The following is a 20,537-nucleotide window of genomic DNA, read 5'->3' as shown; positions in this document are numbered from 1 at the left end:
CTCGCGAATCAATACAGGCATGGTTGAAATATATCAGGTGATCCCATAAGTAACATCATCTCACTTGGATCAAGTGGATAAAGTATCCAATACAGGATATTACTCGTAATAGTCGCCATGAAGAAACATTAATTAATATTTCATTGAGAAGTAATTGTAACATTAACCCTTTCACTGTTAACACGTTGAACGCCACTGTAATTAATAAGTATAGGAATTTTCTAATTTTTAGTTTCAAGCTTTCCATTTGGTATTTTACATTATTTGTACCATAGCAATATTATTTAAAATAATTGTTTTCCTTTAATTAAATTTTAAAAATTTTCGTTTCTGGTATTCAGATATTTATTAAAGAAAGAAGTTGTTAATTTCTTAATAGAGGGTCGACCGACTCTTGTGACCTCCTAGTTGTTCTACTGCCCTAATTGTCTGATTTGAACCCTCGTCGTAGCTGAGTTCTTGTTAACCCAACGCAAAACAGCAAGCAATAGAAATTTACTTACATTACAAAATTTCTCTGAGAATTAACATTTTCCTTATCCTGGAATCCACCATCATCTCCCCCTTTTCTTTCCATTTTGCTTTCAATTTATTTCCAACGAGTCTGGCGTGACTCTGCACTTCACTGATTTCCTCCTCACCGTACTGTTCTTCAAAAGCAGGCGAACTTAATCGAGAAACAGAAAGACAGAAAAATATTCATCTTGGATGCAAGGAAACACGACACGTTTTTTCGCTTTTCATTTATTTTTTTTTGTTTAACCCTCCTTGCCGGAGCTTCGGTTAGTCACGAAATCATAGTCTCGAACACAGTGACTTGTATTGTTGCTTTACGTGTTTCGTCCTCGGCTACATAGTCTGCGAGGTAATTATGATAATAGCACCTTCGTTACGAAAGGTCTTCATTATTTTACCGCGATTCGATCTACCTGGATCGATATCATTTCCCTTCTTACATTTCATTAAACGCTCGTACAGCCTTCTCCATCGTAATAAAGGATAATTTTCAGGAAAGTACGTCATCGCTTACAATTTTTTCCTTTCCCAATCGCGGTGTGTAAAGAAAGAAAAATACACTTTCCATGGTTTAAGAGGGTATGCTCACTTAGGATGATGAAAAAATATGCATCTCTGAGAATTTCGCTTTCTCTTATGAAACTTCGTTTATTTTCAGAAAGTTTTAATCATTTTTTGATGCGCAAGTGATTAGTTGAGTTTTCATCAGGGAAAAAAGTTGAGATTGCTTCCTGAATGCAGTATTAAATTTTCAGACGGAATTAAGTAGAACTTCAGACGTGAAACTTCCAAGAGAAGAAAAATGATTAATAATTCAATTTTCAGTTTTCCATTAAGATTTTTAAGTAATTGATAATTTCTTTCGATTTCAGAGGTCTGCCTTGCGGCGTGCAACCCCCGGAACCGGTGCCCGATCCCGATGGCGACAAATTGGCAACGATCGCTGCCCGTTTCAGCTATTTCCAAGAGAGAAAGAGTTCGCTCGCCACTACGAAAGTTGATCTTCGTAGGAACATCAATCCACCGGCCAGGTACAAGAATGCGCGACCAACGGTCAGGCTCAGGCCACGTCAGGTGTTGTGCAGCAAATGCAGATCGATCTGCAACGAGAACAGCGAAAACGTCGACGTCAGTAGAAAACGGAAACACGAGGAGGTGCAGCCGGAACAGCAGCAGTCGCAGCAACAACAGGTACTATCTCTTTCTTTTCTTTCTCGAGTTTATTTTAGAATGGAATTCTGAAGTTTTCCAGGTCATCTTTGCAGAAAATAATTGGACTTTTTTTTTTTGAAGCCAAAACAGAAAGTGTCGAATAACATCATTAATTGAAATATGTTTGTAGGAAACACTGAATGTAATAAAATTGAAAATTTTTGTTTTTTTTTGTCTGGAAATATTACTTTGTACATATTTGAAAATAATATCAAGCGGTGATGCTGTTGGAAAAAATAAAAAAGTTCGTGTTGCATTCAGATTATTTTATATTTATCCATGTTCAGTGATAAAAATGAATCACACTTTGTAAATAGCTTAGCGCCAAGTAAATTATAAAACACATGTTAAGATATTAAGTTGTAATAATGAAATTTATAAATGCATCGTTTAATTGTTCAAAAGTGAACAAAAATGAAATATTGTAAGAAATACAAGCGAAACGAATAAAGGAAACATTCAACGTCTCGATTCCATTAGGTCACGGCTCATGGTTCTACCAGAAGAAGCGATCGTCGTTGCGGTCAGCAGCCTCAAAAAACGTCAAGAGTGCTGTTCTCCGAGTGTCAGTCTGAAAACATTAGCAAGTCCTCGTCGTCCAGCGATCTGAGCCCCGATTCATCGAAGCTTGGACCGTCTCTCATCCCCAAGATCTCGAGACTCCAACCAAATGAGATAAGCAACGCTATGCAGGGAACTGGTTAGTTATATTCGTCGGAGAAGAATCTTGCGCACTTAGAATCTAAGCCCTTTTAAAGATACCAAAGTTCCATATATTTTATTTCTTCTCTATCTCAATATCATAGACAAAGTAAAGATCGGTCAGTCGTATTGGAACAACCGTGCCGACGAGGGAGATTCATCGGCGAACGCGATCGAGCCAACGGAGGAGCGTATCGAATCGACGGACTGCGACAGTAATCCATCGATGGCGTACTGTGCGACGCCAAGGAGACTCAGTAGTTCGTCGGTGGAAAGTGCTAAGGTGCCGGAGGAAGAGGAGAAGAAAACGTTGGCGGCAGCGGACTCGACAATGAGGCCAAGAGCCGGCCGAGTGCCGAGGAAGAAACGATCCGTTGGATCGATGGAGGATCTCTGGGACGAGACCGTGTTCGAGGACCCGACGAGAACGGCCAGAACCACACCGGTGATTAAGATCTCCTTCGGTGCTCAGGGTGAAGGTACCGTACTGAAGATACCCTCGAAGATACAAGATCCAGAGTACGAGCAGGAGACCGACGAGGCCGAAGACGTGCAAACAGAGACGGAAAGGGATCCGTTAGAATTGCCGAGAACCTTTGATAACGATTATGGTTATCGCGAGGATGGCGAGGAGGATGGACAGGAACAGGTGGATCCTCAGAAACAAGGCGTGAAGGATGCTAGTGCTAAAGCGGCGAAACGAGCGTTAAAGAAAGCTAAGAAAGAAGCGAGAAGAAAGATGCTCGGTGGTGTTTCTCCAGCTAGATCGCCTTGCAATGGATCTCCACGGTGAATTGTTTATTCGATATCTAATTTATAACGATACTTCTGTCATCTGTTTTTAATTGTCGTAATTTTATTACAGGTACAATCCCACGTTCGATTCTTTATCGTATCATCGTCGCAAGCATAAAGTGAAGCATAAAAAGAAACACAAGGAGGACCGGAAACACAAAAACCAGCAGCATCAGCAGCCCTGCCCGGAGTCCGTTAGCACGGAGAATCAGCAAAACTGGAACGTATTGCCGGGCAGCGAATCGTACACGGCCATAAAGGAGCAGTGCCTGAAGCAAAAATTATCGATATCTCTGAAGAGATTGAACACAAACGCTTATGCCAGATGTGATTACCCCGTGAGCAACGCCTCGTCCGGTTGCAAGAGTCCTGGAGCCAGTAGCGACGAGTTGAGCGAACAGGAGCCTGAGGTAGATGCCGGTGAAACAGCGCCAGATTTTCCACCGCCCTCTCACCCATTGATGATGCGCCTAGCTGCGACCCCTGTCGAACATTGCCTCACCGCTAATGGCAGAAGAATGGACGTCGGTGATGTTGTGTGGGGGAAGATTCATGGGTTCCCTTGGTGGCCTGGAAAAGTACGTAAGAAATCATCGGCGTGTAATAAACATCTCTACCTGTATGGGAAATAAATATCATGTTTATGTCGTTACAGGTTCTCAGCATCACAGTTTCTTGTAAAGAAGATGGCACGTCGTCCGGACCGCAGGCTCACGTTGCCTGGTACGGTTCCTCGACGAGTTCCCTGATGTCGTGCGATCAGTTGAGTCCATTCTTGGAAACGTTCAAGGTAACTATTAACGAAATACTCGCAGGTATCCTCAACCGCTATTCAACGATCTTCGATTTTATTTGATTTCTTGTTGAAGACACGGTACAACAAGAAGAAACGAGGCCCGTACAAGGAGGCGATACGACAGGCGCAGAACGAAGCACGAAATCAGATCACGCCTAACTCGACGAGCAGCGTGTTAAACGTTTGTGGCTCACCGCGCGAGGTCAACGTTCTTTCCTAAGGGAAGGTGCACGCCACTCGACACCATTCCTTACTGCCGGGTATCCGTCGGTCGAGATAATTCAAGCGACGGATCGAAATCTTCATGTAATATATTACAAATTTTGTACATAATGATTAGCATTAATGAAATAGCTCTTTGATCAATCGGTCGCGCCTGACGTTGTCCGCGACGATTCATGGTGAACAGGGACTCCGAATGAAGTTTACTGCCATCACTGGCACGTCCTTTTCTCTTTCTTTCTTTCTCTCATTTATTTTTTTTTTTTTTATTTAGCTTCTTTTCGAGCGAACATTTAGCGGGTAAGAAGTATTTAGATAGGGTGTAATTTAGAGATAATACGTCGTCTCTCGAGAATAATTTCGTACTAAAAAAAAAATGGAAAAAAAAGTTATCCAACTTTCTACGATAGGTACCGCAACGGGTGTCGGCGTGTTTCGTTAGTTAGCGATACTCGTTACTTAAATTCTTGCTGTATACGTGATATATATGTATACATATATATGTATATTTGTATTAACGATTTCATTGTGATCATTATCGTAATGTGTACGTATTCTGATCCAGTGTGGGCAGTGAATCTTCGATACAGTCCGCAGACGTTGATGAATGAAAGAACACGATCGATGATGAATGATTGGATGTGTCGTGTCTTGTGACAGGATCAAGAAACGTGGACAATATCCTTTGACAAAGTGAAGTTACCCACGAATAATTTAACTACTTCTTTGCACGAAGAATTGCTAAATACCAGTGAGGTTTTTATCGAGAACAGAAGGAACTGTAAGTTTTCAATTATAGAAAGAATACTTTTAAGCAACTTAGGATAAAAGATTGATTCTAGCAATTGGAAAGATACAAGTTACAAATTATATAGTTTATAAATGTTTAATATTTTATTTCTTTTTTAATGATTTTATCTGTTGAAGTATGTTACGTTGAACGTTTGAAAGTATTAAAGCGAGATACTTGAGTGTGAGTATTTTATTAGAAACTTATCTTTTATGTACCGAATACTTGAATATAATAGTAGCCAATATTTCTAATCAAATACCCCTTTTTGTAGTAACTTTTTTGACTACTTTATCTTAATACTTTCATACAGAATATTGAAAGCAGCTTTTTACACGAATGAAATGCAATACTTTTATCTTTATTCTTCCATTTAAAAGTTCGTTCCAATTGCAAGGATCATCTTCCGTAGTCGAAATCAATGCAACTTCCTAAAGAAAGAAAACAAAAACGAAATATTAAATTAAATTTACTTTAGATTTCGTTTTTCATGCTTTAGCAGAACAGTTTACGAATGGAACTCTTCGCAAACGTTTCGTACTCTGCATTCTTTGTTATCTGAAAAGCAAAGTTAAGCGTTTGACAGTGAAATACAACACGGAACTCGAGACACAAGTTACACAGAATATTTTTTCACTGTACAGAGATTTGTTCTGTAATGTTTGCTAATTCAGTTTACTATCGTTTCATTCTTGATTTACACAGGGTGTTGAAAGTTTTAAGTATCGCATACTTAATGTAATTAAATAAAATTGTACCACAATCGTTGATCTCGAGTTTCGTGGCTCATATTTCACGATCATCCGCTTAATTTGACAATTTTATTTTACGCTTCGTGCCAACACTGCCAAGGAATGCAATCGCTGCTCCATTTTGAACGAATTCGATCACTTAAATAATCTTCATCCACAGAACCCTGAGGTGATCCTTGTCATAAAAATCTGGGTGATTTATTCATCTATAATTAATTATCATTGTCATATCAACGTTATGGAAACGTATATTTTTGAAAATTATTGTTGAACGAAACTGGGTTCAACAGGGTGTTCCACCCCGTTGATGCTTTATTTCCTTTCATTTTAATGATTCTGGGAAATGATTTTAGGGAAATAAAATAATTGCTTTCCGTATCGCGACGATTAGTACTTAAGAGTTTTCCTGCTTAGACTTTCTTTACGCGATGGTCTGCACTGCCTTACAGACTTTCTTTCCTTCTTTCACATTTAATTGACTGTGTTCGGGTTCTATCGCTCCATTGACCATGATTTGGAAATAATTTCAAAATTTTCAAGAACTCTATCGCTCTATTAAAAAACAATCTTGCAGATTGTTCAAAATTTAATAAGTGTAAAGATTTATAGGCTGTTACGTGGATTCATCGTCCTCGAAACTAAACCTTCTCTGCCATAGATATCCTCGTTAATTATAATTATACAAAATTCATCGGATGGTATTTTCGAAGCGAATCATTTCTACTATAAAAAAAAAGAGGCAAACGATATGGAGCGAAAATGATCGAACGAAATAGTAGATAAATAAATGATACATAAATATCGAAATGATTTAGCGAATGGGTGCATATGGGAGAGCAAGAAGGAAGCGATAAACTGAGGTGTTTTTTAAGTAACTGTGATTTTTTCAAATGTTTTATATTATATACATATATACATGTGACATAAATATGACGAATTAATTTCTAACGCATAATATAAAGAAGAGAAAATTTGTTGTTTCGATGTCGCTGTGTTTATATACGAACATCATCGTAGAAAATGATTCGTTCAATTAACATATCGAGTAGAGGCGAACTAATTGATTCATCGTAACTCGATTCTTGATCATCGAATCAGGATCGTTATTATTATTAGGTATGTGCGAGTGATGCGTTGCCTAAAAATAAGGAAATAACAAAAAAAGAAAAAAAAAACAAAAAAAAAAGTTCTTTACGAATGAAGTTCCATTGTCGATTGCTTGCATTGTAAAAAGAGCCTCGTGTCATCGTTGTCGCGTATTTCTTCATTGTGTATTTAGCGACACGTACACACGATCACACGTACACAATTACACATACACACACACGTTTACACGTAGCTTATGTGTTCATTATACTTTTTGTCGAAAGGATCGTCGTTTGCTGCTGTCGCGACTGTTCGTCGATTATTTCAATCTATTTTCTTTTCTTACATTTTTTTTTTAGTCGAGCTAACGAATTGTACATAGAGAGAAAATGAATCCCTAGAGTTTCAGACACTTTTTAGACCAAGCTTTTTCTATTTTGACAAGAAGGAACGTCATTCAACTAAGCTCTCTTCTGATTTTTATCAAAATTGACGTCTTCAGAGAGATACATTTCAAATTGCAAAATTTTATAAGCATCTTTGAAATTAGAATGAGACAGTTGGATGATCCTGTTCATTAGTCTAATTTAGTACTTAATCGACAATAGAGAATGTTATTGTTGTTCAATCTTCAAGGTGTGAACGTCTTTCTATTTTCAATGAAATGTATTTCCGATTTTTACACTCTTGGAGTGAGAGAAACAGTAACGCTAATAGATGGAATCGTTAACAAAGCTGACTGCCATAAAGGGTCACCGGTAGGGTTGTAAAATGTCGAATAGTTGAATTATTCGAATACAACGAATATTCGAATTGTATCCAGGTACAATTGGAATATTCGATCATGTAATTTTCGAAAGATCTGTTTAATTTGCAATAACAGCTGCTCGTTTGGAATCTTAGTTAGTCTGATTTTAAACGAATACAGTAGACGAAGGGATGAGTCTGATACATACGGAGGCGCGTGTATCTTTTTATCTCGACGATAAATACTAATAATAGTTGATGTCAGGTGTTTTTGTAACTTTTCGAAGGCATCGACCACGTATCCCAATAAAAGGGAGCCATGAATATTTTCGCAAACACAGTATTTTAGTCTGTACAAGTGCAAATTCCATAGGACAACATTTCGGTAGCGTTTGTAAAAAAAAACAAAAAAAAAAAGAAAAATACAAAAGAAAAAACAAAATGATGTCGAATAAAGATATATAGATATATATATTTTTTTTATCAAACAATACACACACGTACATACGAATAATGTAATAGTTCAGCGAACGATACAGCTTTTTGTAAATTTCGAGAATGACATCGCTGCGGTAGCATCCTCTCTTTCATTTTTTTGTATCTCCGTTCTGTTGCGAGGGTGCGTTGCAATAAAATTGAACTTTTACGTATCCACCTGGATCGATTCGCAAAGGGAAAACACGAATTTGCAATTTTCAAATCAGGGTAGGGTAATTAAAGTAAAAAAAATTTTGTTCACCCCCCTGTTGGGCAATTATGGTTGCACCACTGTTTCGAATAATTCTTTTTCTATTTCCCTTTTGAATAAAAAAGAAAATGTTACACAATATTATTCGGAGATAATAATTTTTCAAAGGGCAAAGATCGATCCAACTATCCACGTGCACGAACGTAATCGCTATCATCAGCGTGATCATCGCATTATCTCTGAAAATGTCCAGCATTACCTGAACCCATTACTGTCATCATTCTCCTAAACGCTAAGTAAAATAACGTTCGAACCGCGTTATCGTTTCCATGTGTCCCCCGTTAATGCTCCGTCACTAACCCCTGTCGATTATGGAACAGGGGGAGGAAAAAAGAGAACAGGCTTTTTTCATTATCTAGATGATCTCATTTTCTACGTACAAGGTGTTCTCAACCGAAAAAAAGAAGTAACATGCAAAAATTCTTGATAGCTTTTTACAGAAAAGTTAATATTTTGTTAGACATTAATAAAATATTCACGATTTTGGGTGTTGTCCTTGCAAAAAGATCACACGAGTCTTTATTTCGTTCCAATTTTAATACATTTACTGGTAGGACATAATTAACTTAAACTTAACTGTCTAATTTGCATAGAATTAATTGGTGATTTACGAGGACACTCTACTCGCAATTTCATTGATTTTTCATTACTTCTCTGTTATTAGTTTTCTAATTAAAGAAGGAGAAGTTATAATTAAGTTCGATGAATCCATTTAGGGGTCTATAAATTCGTAAAATTCTGAAGAATCTTGGAAAAAATTCCGTAGAACGATCAAAATCAAGTATGCTAATTATTCGAAAAAATAATAATAACATTATTGGTTTGAGAACACGTGCGGGATATAATGATTGTTAGGGAAATGTAATCAATGCTGAAACGTGTGTTCAATTTAAAGCTTCTGTCACGATTATTTCTTATCATTGCACGGCCGAGGAACACCAAGTTTACTCGTTTCGCAATCAGTAGCTATCATGAGCTCGCTGGGAGCGAGATGTGCCCCGACAATTGAATAATTGAATCGCGGTTAATACGATAACACGTTGAACGATTAAACGAAGCATCGTCGTGTGAAAGCATTTCGAGAACGTGACGTTCCGTGAGAATATCGTGTGTTTTAGTGGATTAAACGCGTTTATTACCATAGTGAAAGCTTTTAGTTTGAGGGATAAACGCGGAAGAATGGGTCTAAACCGGAAGATTGATCGATTTTCGACGACTGTACTTGGATATTTTTAGAGTGAGTTATCAGTGTTATTTATCAGCGTTCGATTAGCAGTGTCTATATAATCGAAGAGGCGTTAATTGCTTCGATTGTTTTGTCTTGGAAAATCATCTTCCATTGCCGCTGTTGTTTTTAAACAAATTAATTTGTGAAAATTATAAATTGTTACGTTTAGTTGTATGGATTTGAGAGTCCGGATTGTCTCGTTCAGTCAGAAGTTACGTTGAAACGAAATTTCATCATTATTCTTGCTAACTGATAAGAATTACTCGATTGTATATGAATAAACGATTCTTGTAACGATTTTGTAAATCATTCCTGAGCTTTTCAATTAACACGTCCGATGTGTTTGCATTGAAAATCTTGTACGTTTACAAGTGTGTATTAAAAGATGATCGGAAGAACGTTTCGTAATTATCTACAGCTGTTTACCGAGTAAACAGAATCATTGGGTATTTTCCAGCAAGCTTTTTCAAACGATAGAACATAGATCAGATAATTATTCGTAATCTCACGAATAATAAAACTGATTCATTATTCAATTTTGAAATAATTTCAAATCATCATCTTTCATCATTTCTGAATAGATTGATACATTTAAATTTCTTTCAAATGACGAAGCAAATAAAAAATAAAAAAAAACCACTCGAGATCGCTTAAATTTTGAGTACCCTCTTCATAAATTCAATTGACTAATAAGATTAATCGTAACGAAGCAATACGAAAATCTCTACGCGTGATAACAGAAGATGAATCATACAAATTGAAAGGAAAGATCGCTCGGAACTAGCATTCATCGGACAAACCGAATCTCCCTGTCGAAACGTATCAACCCCGAAGACTCAACAATTCACCCTTATCTCGGGGTCTAATTAATCCCCGGCTCGGTCGGCGCGATTAACGAGGCAGCAAACGAAGCTGCCAGTAACCACGAAGAGAGCGTAGACGAAAAGAAGTGTATCCGGAGGGTGGGAAAGTGGTATGGCGCGGGTGTGGAAGAAAAGGTGAAACAGGGGTGGTAGTTGAGCGTAGTGCGCGTGTCCGTAGCCGATGCGTGCTCGTTCCTCTCGACGCTCCGGGTCGCAGCGAATCGTCGCAAAGTCCTACCCGGTTACCCTGTTCTCCCTGCTTCCGATGCAGCCCTGAGACGGTGTTAGTCGCGCCGCGAACAGCATACCACGTACGTCGCGAAACGATCGTCCGCAGCTGAAAATGAAGCAGGTGCGTCCACCTCGAAGAAGTAAGTAAAAATCACGTCCCCCTCGTGGTTAAATAAATGATTGTCGTGGTGCGGTGGAGAAACGTGTACTGTGATACCGTCCCGATTTACGAGCCGACTTTACTCGTCTCGTGGGTGGAGGAGGACCGATCGATCGCCGGTCGTGCCACGAGATGTTCACTGCTGGAAAAATACCGGCTACGAACGCGAATTCTGGGAGCAGCTTCCCCTATGACGATGGCTCGCGTGTCGTGCACTCGTATCGTGCACGGGATGCCGAGAAGGAGGGGTCGTTTGATCGAACAGGAGGACGATGACTGAGCAGGGCTCGTGTCTCTGACACGGGATCGCGGATCTTCTGTGTGGTCGATTTAATTAGTTTTCTGATCGGTCAAAATTCGGCTTGATTGATTTGACGGGGAGGTTGATGGAATTAGATTTCCTTCGGAGTGAATTTAAATATTAATATCTATAATTCATAAGTTTATTAGTAATGATCCTAGAAAGACTTCATGCTATTTCTAGCGTTTATTATTAATTATTATTAATAGATTTGCTGCAAAGTGAATTTAAATATTAATATTCATAAGGTTATTAGTAATGATCCTAGGAAGATTTAATGCTATTTCTAGCGTTTATTATTAATTATTATTAATTGAGTATGATAGAAATGAAGGTTTTTTTTTTTTTTTAATGAAACTGTTGTTTAAGTAATAATTTATCGATCATTTGTACCGATGGATATCGCAAAGAAGGGTCTAATTGTCGAGGAAATTAATTTCTGAAATTCTGATGACCATCAAGGGTGGTCTTTTAATTAAAGTAAAGGATCATTGACACTTGAATCTCATTTAGTGATATATCTTAAGCGTGATTTCAAGCAATGAAAGAGAGTCGGAATGTGGGCCACGAAGCGAGCAGATCGAAAGGGAAAGAAACGAGCCTCTCCAGGGGTTGCACTTGTACCCGCGGTACTTTTGAAACACTTCTCTTTCGAGATGCCCTCACCACTGTCCTCTCTGTTTTTTACCGCTCGTTTCTTACCTCCCCGTCACACGCAAGCTTCTTTCTCTTTCTCTCTTGCTCCACGACCACTTGCAGCTGCGCAAAATCGTGGAAGAAACAACGAAGCACACCCTCCTGCAGCTGCAGTTGGCAATGCGATCGCCGAGGATCGTGAACGCCTGTCCTCCTCTTCCTAAACAAGTACCGATAACACGGTGCACCTTTTTCCATCGAATTACAATCTTGAAATTAATCAAACTCTCAGGAAATATTTTAATTCCGAACCGGAATCTCTGTCTATCGACAAACGGGTCGTTCAGAGAAGTTTTGTATATCTGACAATGAACGTTTGTTCGTTTTCAAAAACGAACAACCAGTGCCTGGTACTTTCTCTCTTTTATTTTTCTTTTGGTACCTTTTGAAAAATTCTTTTCTAAATAAAATGGTAAATTTTACGTGTACATCGGTAGATTAACAACGGTTGTTTTTCAATTTTAGACGAATTATGATACACGTGTCGTCGGAGAACGCTCAACGATACGACCGGGTGAAGCGGAAGGGCGCAGCGTTTCTCTCAAACTTTTTTAAATCGAAAAAATTCACGTTAGGGATGAAGATCAACGAGGACGAAGAGATGGAACGTGCTCCAAAAGTCGAGACCCCGGGTAAGTTGTAAAACTATCAACAACCCTGTGAAAGTTCATCCCTCTTACAAACGTAAAACTTCAGCTGAAAAATTCAGCCCCTTTTTCATTTTTCCTATAATTCAATTAACAAAGAAATTTTCACAACAAACAAAACTTAAATTTTCCTGTATGTAGTAATTACTCAGAAAATTCTAATTTTCTAATTAAAGAAATTAGAAATATAGTTATAGCTTGATGTTAAATTACTTCTCTTCTAACCAGCTTTAAAAAGCACTCTCTTCAAGTGGTAGCACTCGCGAGGAAAACTTTCTCGAAGGAAAAGAGAAAGAAAAAGGGGTGAATTTTTTTTTTAGAACAGTCTAGTAAGTAACCGTGGAAGTTCTTAGCGAAGTGAACCGTACCAAAGTAAATAAAAGAGTGGAGGATATTTTTATTACGGTGTAAAATAGAATAGAAGAGATTAATTTAAGCCTCGTCACGTGTTTATATATATACATAGAACGTGGATATAATAAAAGGTTAATCTTTAAAAAGAAAGTTAGAAGCGAAAGGGTTGAGCGAAGTTCAATTGCGAGAGATGAAGATTAACACATTGTGTTAGTTTCAAATGGAATACGGAAGAAGTGATTTTCTTGGAAGGCCGTTTTCACCTGCTATTACAGATGCTATCTGTTTCAGCGATCATCACGAACGCTTGCAGGCGTAGCGGTAGCGAGAATGACACCCAGGTGTCGAGAATTCCGTCGACCTTGAGCGTGGCAGCCGTCGATGTGGTCGTCGCTTGTCAGCCATCACCATCGCACTCTATTTTAACCTTGACACCTGGTAGAACGCGGAACATCGATCAGGACATGGAGGCACTTAGGCTCAGCCGGCAGGATAACCCTTTCCTACAGGTACCAATCGATACCACCTCTGTTTTTCGTTGCCAAACCCTTAACGATGCACAAGATCAACGGAGAAATTTTATAATATTTTAATTATTATGGATGTATCACTCGTTTTAAATTTTGGTCCGACTATGTACGGTTATTTCTACTGCAGCTATCAATGACTTATACTACTTGCAGACGACAAAAATCTTAAGACCAATGTTAGTTGGAACTTTATTCAATTGATGATCTGTTTTTTTCCAGGTACTAGCCAGTCGGGAAAGCCTGGTCGAGTCTCTGGAAGAGTCTGAGTCAGACGACGCCATTCTGATGTCTCAGGTGAATACTGTTTCATTTTTATTACTAACATCGATCGAGACCCTCGGCGCATTATTAATGCTATCGTGAACTTGATAGAGAATAAGTGATAACGGATACCGGTATTTCTTCTTTGTCGGTCCTACGTTTTTCTCCGATAAATCGCATTTCGGTTTCTGGCAAGGTTTAACAATGGAAACGCGTAAAAGGAAGTAATATTTCTTGTCGACTGGAATATCGTGGATGGATTTTCGACTACTGGTTGGGTTTGACTGACCCATTAGTCACGGGTTGTCGGTGACAAGGTGGATGATAATCAGTTTTCCTATTTTTAAATTTTCCCCATTTTTCAGTTTTTCAATTTTCTAACTTTTCAATTCATCAGCGACCCCCATGTAAGGGAAACGATAGATTATAGTTTATAGGAGATTAATTAATAATATCTTCTCATCGTATTCGAGTAATCAATTTTCCCCAATTTTCCTATTTTTAATTTTCGAACTTTTTAATTTATCAGCGACCCCCTTTAAGGGAAACGACAGGTTACATTAATTATTTCTTTCCCACTGAAAACTCATTTTCTTGATTCATTGTAAGGGTGGTATTATTCCCGAAGGATAACGCAAGGAACAGATTTGTCGGTCGTGGATCTAACGGCTATTGATCATTCAGCTGATATCTGTTATAAAAGGCACTACATTCATTCCATTAACCCTCGGCTACTAGGGTGCGGTCACAATGACCCTCGCTACTGTATCCTCTAGTGTACATAAAACTTTATGTACTTTATCTGAAGTTTATTGTCGAACTTTGGGCGAGTTCCAAAACGTTCAATCACCGAAAACAATGGAGCGAGTATTGTTTATCGAAGATTTTTTTCACGCCGACCACTTTGAAACTTATGATTTCATAATAGTGTAATCTGAAACTTTCACGAGTTCGGGGGAAGTTAATTTTAAATTACAATGAAGAAATTTCTTCATTTACAGGAATTGGGTGATACAGACCCTTTGACATTAGCACAGGTGCACGAACACCTGGTACGTAGTCCACCACCGGCTTCCTGGCCGCACACGACAGCCTTTCATTTTCCTCATCAGAATCAGAACATGTCCGATAAAAATGACGTCCTGGCACATTATAAGAGTCCGTCGAAGATACCGATATATTCAGGCAACGATCAGGAGCTGTCCAGAAGCGAACCATCCACGGATATCAGAGGTGCGATTTCAAATTAATAAAATTAAAAGATACAAGAAAATAAAAGGCATTGTTTATTTTATTTTATTTTATTTTTTTTAATTTTACAAGAAGTAGATTTATCTTTAAATTTACATAAGTGGGACAATGTGCTTTTTCCTATATTCTTCAATTTATAAATTAACATATACACATGTATACCGCTCACGTTTATCCTACAGGCATTGTTCGCGTGTTTCACGTGCATAACTTACGCTATCATGAATTAGCTGCCCATTTCTCTGTGGTCTCCGATGTTTGAATAAATATTAGTTCCATATAATTGATCGTTTCACCGCATCGATGACGTCAATGGAGACCACGGAGAACATTTCCGCTTGAACATTACAATTGCAATTAATCGAGAAGTTTGATTATGCGCCAAGCAGCGTAACTAGTGGACGTAAGAAGCTCGTTAAAGGAGAGAAACGAAGCCGAACTTAGAAGGTTGAAAGAAATCGAGGGTCTTATTAAAATTTAACGAGGAAGGATCGATAAGCGAAGGCATTAAGGTCACCTCAAAATTGCTCTAAATAAATGCATCCTTTTAAATAACACTCAAATTTCTTACAATGCAAAATATCTTAATTATAATATCAATTCTTTGAAATGCAATTACTGGTACTCCTTACACAGGGTGAGTCAGATAAAGACAAATTATTACCTTGGAAACTATAGAACCTATCGACCTAATTCCTTTTTTTCTTAATTAAATGGTACAAGGTACCTAATTGCGTGGTGTATATTAAATTTTTCTAAAATAGTTACCATGGCATTTCGTACCATTTAATTCTGAGAAAAAAATTAGGTCGATAGCTGCTATAGTTTCTGAGATAATAGTTTGTAACATTTTATCTGACTCACTCTGTACCATGTAATCCTTAATATTCCAGTTGCATATTAATCGGCTCAATTCTTCTGAATTCCATGTAACACATGCAATAAATATGGAAATTGGCATACAAATATTTGCAAATTCGTGTGTACATATGTATATTCGCGAGCAGACACTTGTTCCCGACCTTGATGCCTGCTTATAGACATATACGATCGATTTTACCTTATTTTTAACTCGCATAAATTAATCGTTGGTACCCCTGTGGGCGTGTCTCTGTGTTATCCCAGTTGAAACTTTCGATCGGCTCTTCACTAGCTTTCTGCAAAGAGAAAATATTTACTGCTCTCCCTGGAGATCGATTTCAGTGATTTTATCGGGGGCAAATTGCGTCTCGTTGCACAACAATTCGTGCAATTGATCGTTTTTTAGATTTACGGGTCACGTTTGATTACTATGATAATATTGATATTGTAGAGGTACACTAATATTACTACTATAATAGTATTGGTGTCGATATGGTATCAGTGTTATACTACTGATTGCAGGATTTTCAAACTTATCTATACATCTATTTTTCATAAGTTTTTATAATTTAAATAGCACAGATTATTTTGTATAAAAACAATTTTTATTTACTATTATGCTGAATTGATTTATTGTATTTGCAATCTGGACGATATGTTAATTATTTATTTATCAACGATTAATGCATACAGATTGCGCCTGCAGGCATGCAATTTAGAGTAAACTGCGCATACGCCTGCAGGCACGCAACCCGATATACACAGCGCATCAACCATTCCTATATGCATTCTTTGAATAGGGGCGCACGGGGACAAAAGTAACAATTCGACTGTGAACTACGATTACGCAAAAATTATTACACTTACAACAAAAATGTTTATACAAATGTTTATTGCCACGTTCGCAAAACAATTGTATGCTTTTTTTTGCAATTTTCCAGATCGCCATTCGCACACATTTTCTTTATTGCATCCAACGCCGATTCGTTCATTGTCGGATGTTCGGCGACTTCACAGATCGGCGGATGACAGCGTGCAGCTGATGTCCAGCGAATAAGACGAGTAAAGATTCCGGTCCGCGACCCGGACAAAATGGTTTCTCGTGTTCAGAAAAAGAAGAAAGCGTACTTTGTCTACGTAAAGACGCCTGTAAAAGTTTCCGGAGGATTTCTGAGGGGTGTGTGGCCGCACAGAAACGGCACCTGAGAGCGTGTCGAGGCAGGTTCACATATAATTGAAGTGAGTTGAATGAATTCTACTTCTTCGAGAATCGCATCGAAGTTGACGATGTCGAACAGGTTGGCTTGTTGTAAAAAGAGATAGATCAAGGTTTTATCGTTGTTGCGAAAAATGTACTGTGTTTCGAGAGTTGTGTACCGTACTGATAAAGAACAGATTTTTTAGGTTATCTTTTTATTCGCATCGCACGGGATGCTGTTTCCATCGGGACGAGTATTCCTAGTGCTTTTCGTATATCGCGAAATTTTAAATACCAAGATGCGCATTGTAAAGAGGAAAATATTGTCAAACAGCCTTAAACATTTTAGTATCACGGACTTAAATGAATAAGTACCCATAAACGAATACGTTTAGTACTAGCGATATACGCATATACGGGCTTCTGATAAACAGTCAATGCATTACAATTGTAGGTAATTCGCACGCGATTCTTACAACACTTGTGACCCTTTCTACAGAGAAAGTAACTTTTCCTTTTCGTTCATCTTTTCATGTCAATGTCCACAAAGTAACGAATAATGTATTATTCGAAGCACAAAAGTTGTAACTGAAAATTTGATCACGGAATCAAGCGTGAGTATCATTGTTTTAACTAATTACTACGGCATGAAATTTAATTATACTTGCTCGCGTATTCAAACTTCAGACTTGTAATCAGAAAATGCATATACTGCCAAAGTGCGTAAATATTTTTGCCCAACGGTAAAAATTCTAGGCATTGATCCATTAAGGAATTTACTTTGAGAAAGTTGCATTTAATGAGCGAGTGTAATCTGAAAATTTCATGAGGCAATTAAACTCGATTTTGTTTGCGAAATGACAATATGACGCTATTAACAACCAAGCCTAGCATACAAGTATTGATTGCTACCCAACACATGAACAGGCAGGCCTACGTTCGACTGCAGACAGTTATCGTTTATTGTCAGTCAAATCGAGAAATTTACAGCGATGTTTTTTCACTATAACGCCGAATGATTAGGGAAATCATATGCGCGCGTGTTTCAAGTCAATTCACGTATACAAATACGCGTGTTTATTTCTAATGAGTTTCACTCACGAAAGTATGTACGAGGGACAGTCATAAAGCAGTGCTTTACGACTGCTTGTTTTATAATAATCACGATACTAGTCACGAGTACTTGATTAATATTATCGATTTGTTATTCATTTAATAATTCTATTTTTGATTAATTAAACCTTATTGGAAACTTTGCATTTAATTAATTGTTAAAGGATGATTAAGTTATGAAACTAAACACAGCTTAATTATTTTCATTTACATCTTAATTTGCATTTTAAGATCTTTCAAAATTAGCAACAGGTGTCACTTTGTAATTATGCCGTTAAAATCCTACTTACGCACTTAATAAGTTATTAGCTCTTAATTTATCGTATATATTTAAAAAATACCACATGTTTTTCTAACCTAACTATAACAATTCGTTGCAAGGATTCTTAAATTAAAACTTTCGCAAAAAATAATCTTTCCATTATGTTATCAGTGATCAGCTGACGACTATTAATTATTAAGCGGTAAATTCAATTATAGTTGCGTTAGTTACGGCTAACATTCTGCACAAATTATTGTTTATTTATTATAACAGTTTATTTTTAATGTCGTATATTTTTCGGATAAAAATCACAGCGCTAATTATGCGCCAAGTGTACAGGCCTGAATACAATATAATAAAGTAAAAATAATCATAGGTTAAGCATCTGTTTTTACACAAATCAGAAGAGAAGATACGGTTGTCAATTCTTCAAAGATTAATTTACGTTGCTCGAGGATAGTTCACTTTCAGAGTTGAAAGTATTTCTTTAATATTGCAACATTATTTGAAAGGAGCACAAATACTATTCCGCCGCACATAACCTGTACATTATTCGCATTGTTTTACAAATTTGTCGACAGTCTGATCTCTCAAAGGGTGAATTTACTGTTTCACTTGCTGAATCAGAGTCGCAAATGGCCAGATAACATCAACGGCAATGTTGATGCAATTTTACCAGGGTTTATACGAAACTTTCAAAGCGATAGCATGTAAGAGAACTAAAAAGGATCTAGAAAATTATGACAATTATTACTATTACTATTATAGTGTCCAATTGACTTGGCCATTGAGAATTGAGATTATTTCTATCGCATGTAATACTATTAGAGACACTGTACACGTGCATTAGAAATTCGATATGAGTTGAAAAATCTTTGATCGAAAGCCAAACGAGCGAAAACATGAAAAATGCAAAAAAACTAGTAGAGAGACTTATTATAATTATAATCTAGTCGAATATAATGTATATGCCGAGTACTGCGTTGTCACTTTTATGCGAATACTAAATGAATACTTGTTCGCGTAATTATTCGAATGTTGATCGATCGATGATAATGTTATCATTCGAATATTATTGATAATGAAGCTGATGTTACTCTTATAAAAAGAGCGATATTAAATGTTGCAGTAAACTCTCGATTTTATGGAACTTGATTTTTACTTCCAATTTAATAAATTAAAAGATATAGACCTTTTTTTATTATTATTCCAATATTGATTGAAATATTTTAAATTCTTGAGTAGATAATAATTACTCCTAATAATCTTTAAAGTTAAGGGTTTACTGTATTTTTTTGAAGCTTTATTTTTCTTTATTGTATTTTTCACGAGAGAGTATCGGATGAACGAATTTTGGTTTCGTCTGCACATGTTGGCTCTGATTGGTTCTGCCACGCTCCGCTACCAAGGTAACGCGCAAGCGCCGTACGGCTGTATGTCGTAAGCCACGCTGGACAGGGGATTCATCGGGTGATTAGAAATTTGAGGATTATTCACTACCTCTGCCCTATAATAAGCCGTTCCTATATTAGTACATTTTGTCCACCGTGTATATGGCAGATGCAGTGAGAAGTAAATCATGGTGGGGAACTTTGTGAGCTCAGTCGAACTGCGCGAAACGCTCGTACTTTCTCGTGAAAAATACAATACATTCCATTTTATTTTGGGAAGCACGGTTTTTGGATTTACAAAAATTTGCATAGGTAAATTTTGATTTAGGATATACATACAATTATAAATAAATTTCGAATTTAAAAAAGCTAAAGGCGTATTACCTGTTGACAGAGAATAATAATTTTATTTTAATAGATTTTAATAACTATCAACTGTAATGTAAATTACTTACTGTAATTTTTTGACATTGTTATCATTTGTTAATCTCTTTGTTAAATTTTATGCTGTGTAAATTAACAGATATAAATCTTTGTTCATTTACATTTTTATCAAAATAAAAGTTTGATTCTTTATATATGAGCTAATAATTTATTGATATAGTAACAACTATCCAGTCATGTAGCGACCGCTGGGTAGTGCAGTTGAGTCATTTTCTCAGTTTATTGAATAAGCTCATAAGGGATGCAATTTATGATTTTATCCCTTTTGTGCAGATCTACCTGCTAAACATACATATACCCGTATTTTATTTTCTGCGTTCATTTAATTTGCTGTAATTATTTTCTTAGCTTATTGAATAAACTCCTTAGGAGGACGAACA

At 37.1% G+C, this 20,537-nt stretch overlaps 2 protein-coding genes across 12 annotated transcripts in view; both read left to right on the top strand.

Annotated features, from left to right (window-relative positions):
* Nucleotides 1-9,900, top strand: part of LOC117603889 (uncharacterized) — a 23,778-nt gene extending 13,878 nt beyond the window's left edge. For 5 of the 6 annotated variants that reach the window (XM_034323457.2, XM_034323455.2, XM_034323453.2 and 2 more), the window contains exons 3-8: nucleotides 1,389-1,707; nucleotides 2,209-2,428; nucleotides 2,535-3,219; nucleotides 3,296-3,803; nucleotides 3,881-4,015; nucleotides 4,095-9,900. In XM_034323457.2, the coding sequence (XP_034179348.1) occupies nucleotides 1,389-1,707; nucleotides 2,209-2,428; nucleotides 2,535-3,219; nucleotides 3,296-3,803; nucleotides 3,881-4,015; nucleotides 4,095-4,241 (2,014 nt within the window). In that variant the 3' untranslated portion in view covers nucleotides 4,242-9,900. The remainder of the gene's footprint in view (nucleotides 1-1,388; nucleotides 1,708-2,208; nucleotides 2,429-2,534; nucleotides 3,220-3,295; nucleotides 3,804-3,880; nucleotides 4,016-4,094) is intronic. The other variant, XR_013062984.1, reaches the window with a different exon arrangement.
* On the top strand, nucleotides 4,883-20,537 carry LOC117603896 (uncharacterized). Of its 6 annotated transcripts, none has more exons than XM_034323472.2 (7): nucleotides 9,474-9,603; nucleotides 10,335-10,809; nucleotides 12,311-12,477; nucleotides 13,138-13,355; nucleotides 13,596-13,670; nucleotides 14,639-14,870; nucleotides 16,691-20,537. In XM_034323472.2, exons 3-7 carry the CDS (start codon nucleotides 12,318-12,320, stop codon nucleotides 16,804-16,806), a joined length of 801 nt encoding a protein of 266 aa, XP_034179363.1. In that variant the 5' UTR covers nucleotides 9,474-9,603; nucleotides 10,335-10,809; nucleotides 12,311-12,317; the 3' UTR covers nucleotides 16,807-20,537. The 6 variants fall into 6 exon arrangements, with proteins under 6 accessions (XP_034179365.1, XP_034179362.1, XP_034179363.1 ...); XM_034323470.2 differs by having other exon boundaries at nucleotides 10,335-10,828; nucleotides 16,691-20,536; XM_034323474.2 differs by lacking the exons at nucleotides 9,474-9,603; nucleotides 10,335-10,809 and adding an exon at nucleotides 4,883-5,024.

Source organism: Osmia lignaria, chromosome 11 (assembly GCF_051020975.1).
Source record: "Osmia lignaria lignaria isolate PbOS001 chromosome 11, iyOsmLign1, whole genome shotgun sequence".
NCBI lineage: Eukaryota > Metazoa > Arthropoda > Insecta > Hymenoptera > Megachilidae > Osmia > Osmia lignaria.
Note: the sequence above shows the minus strand (reverse complement) of the source record. Positions and strands in the feature narration are given on the sequence as shown.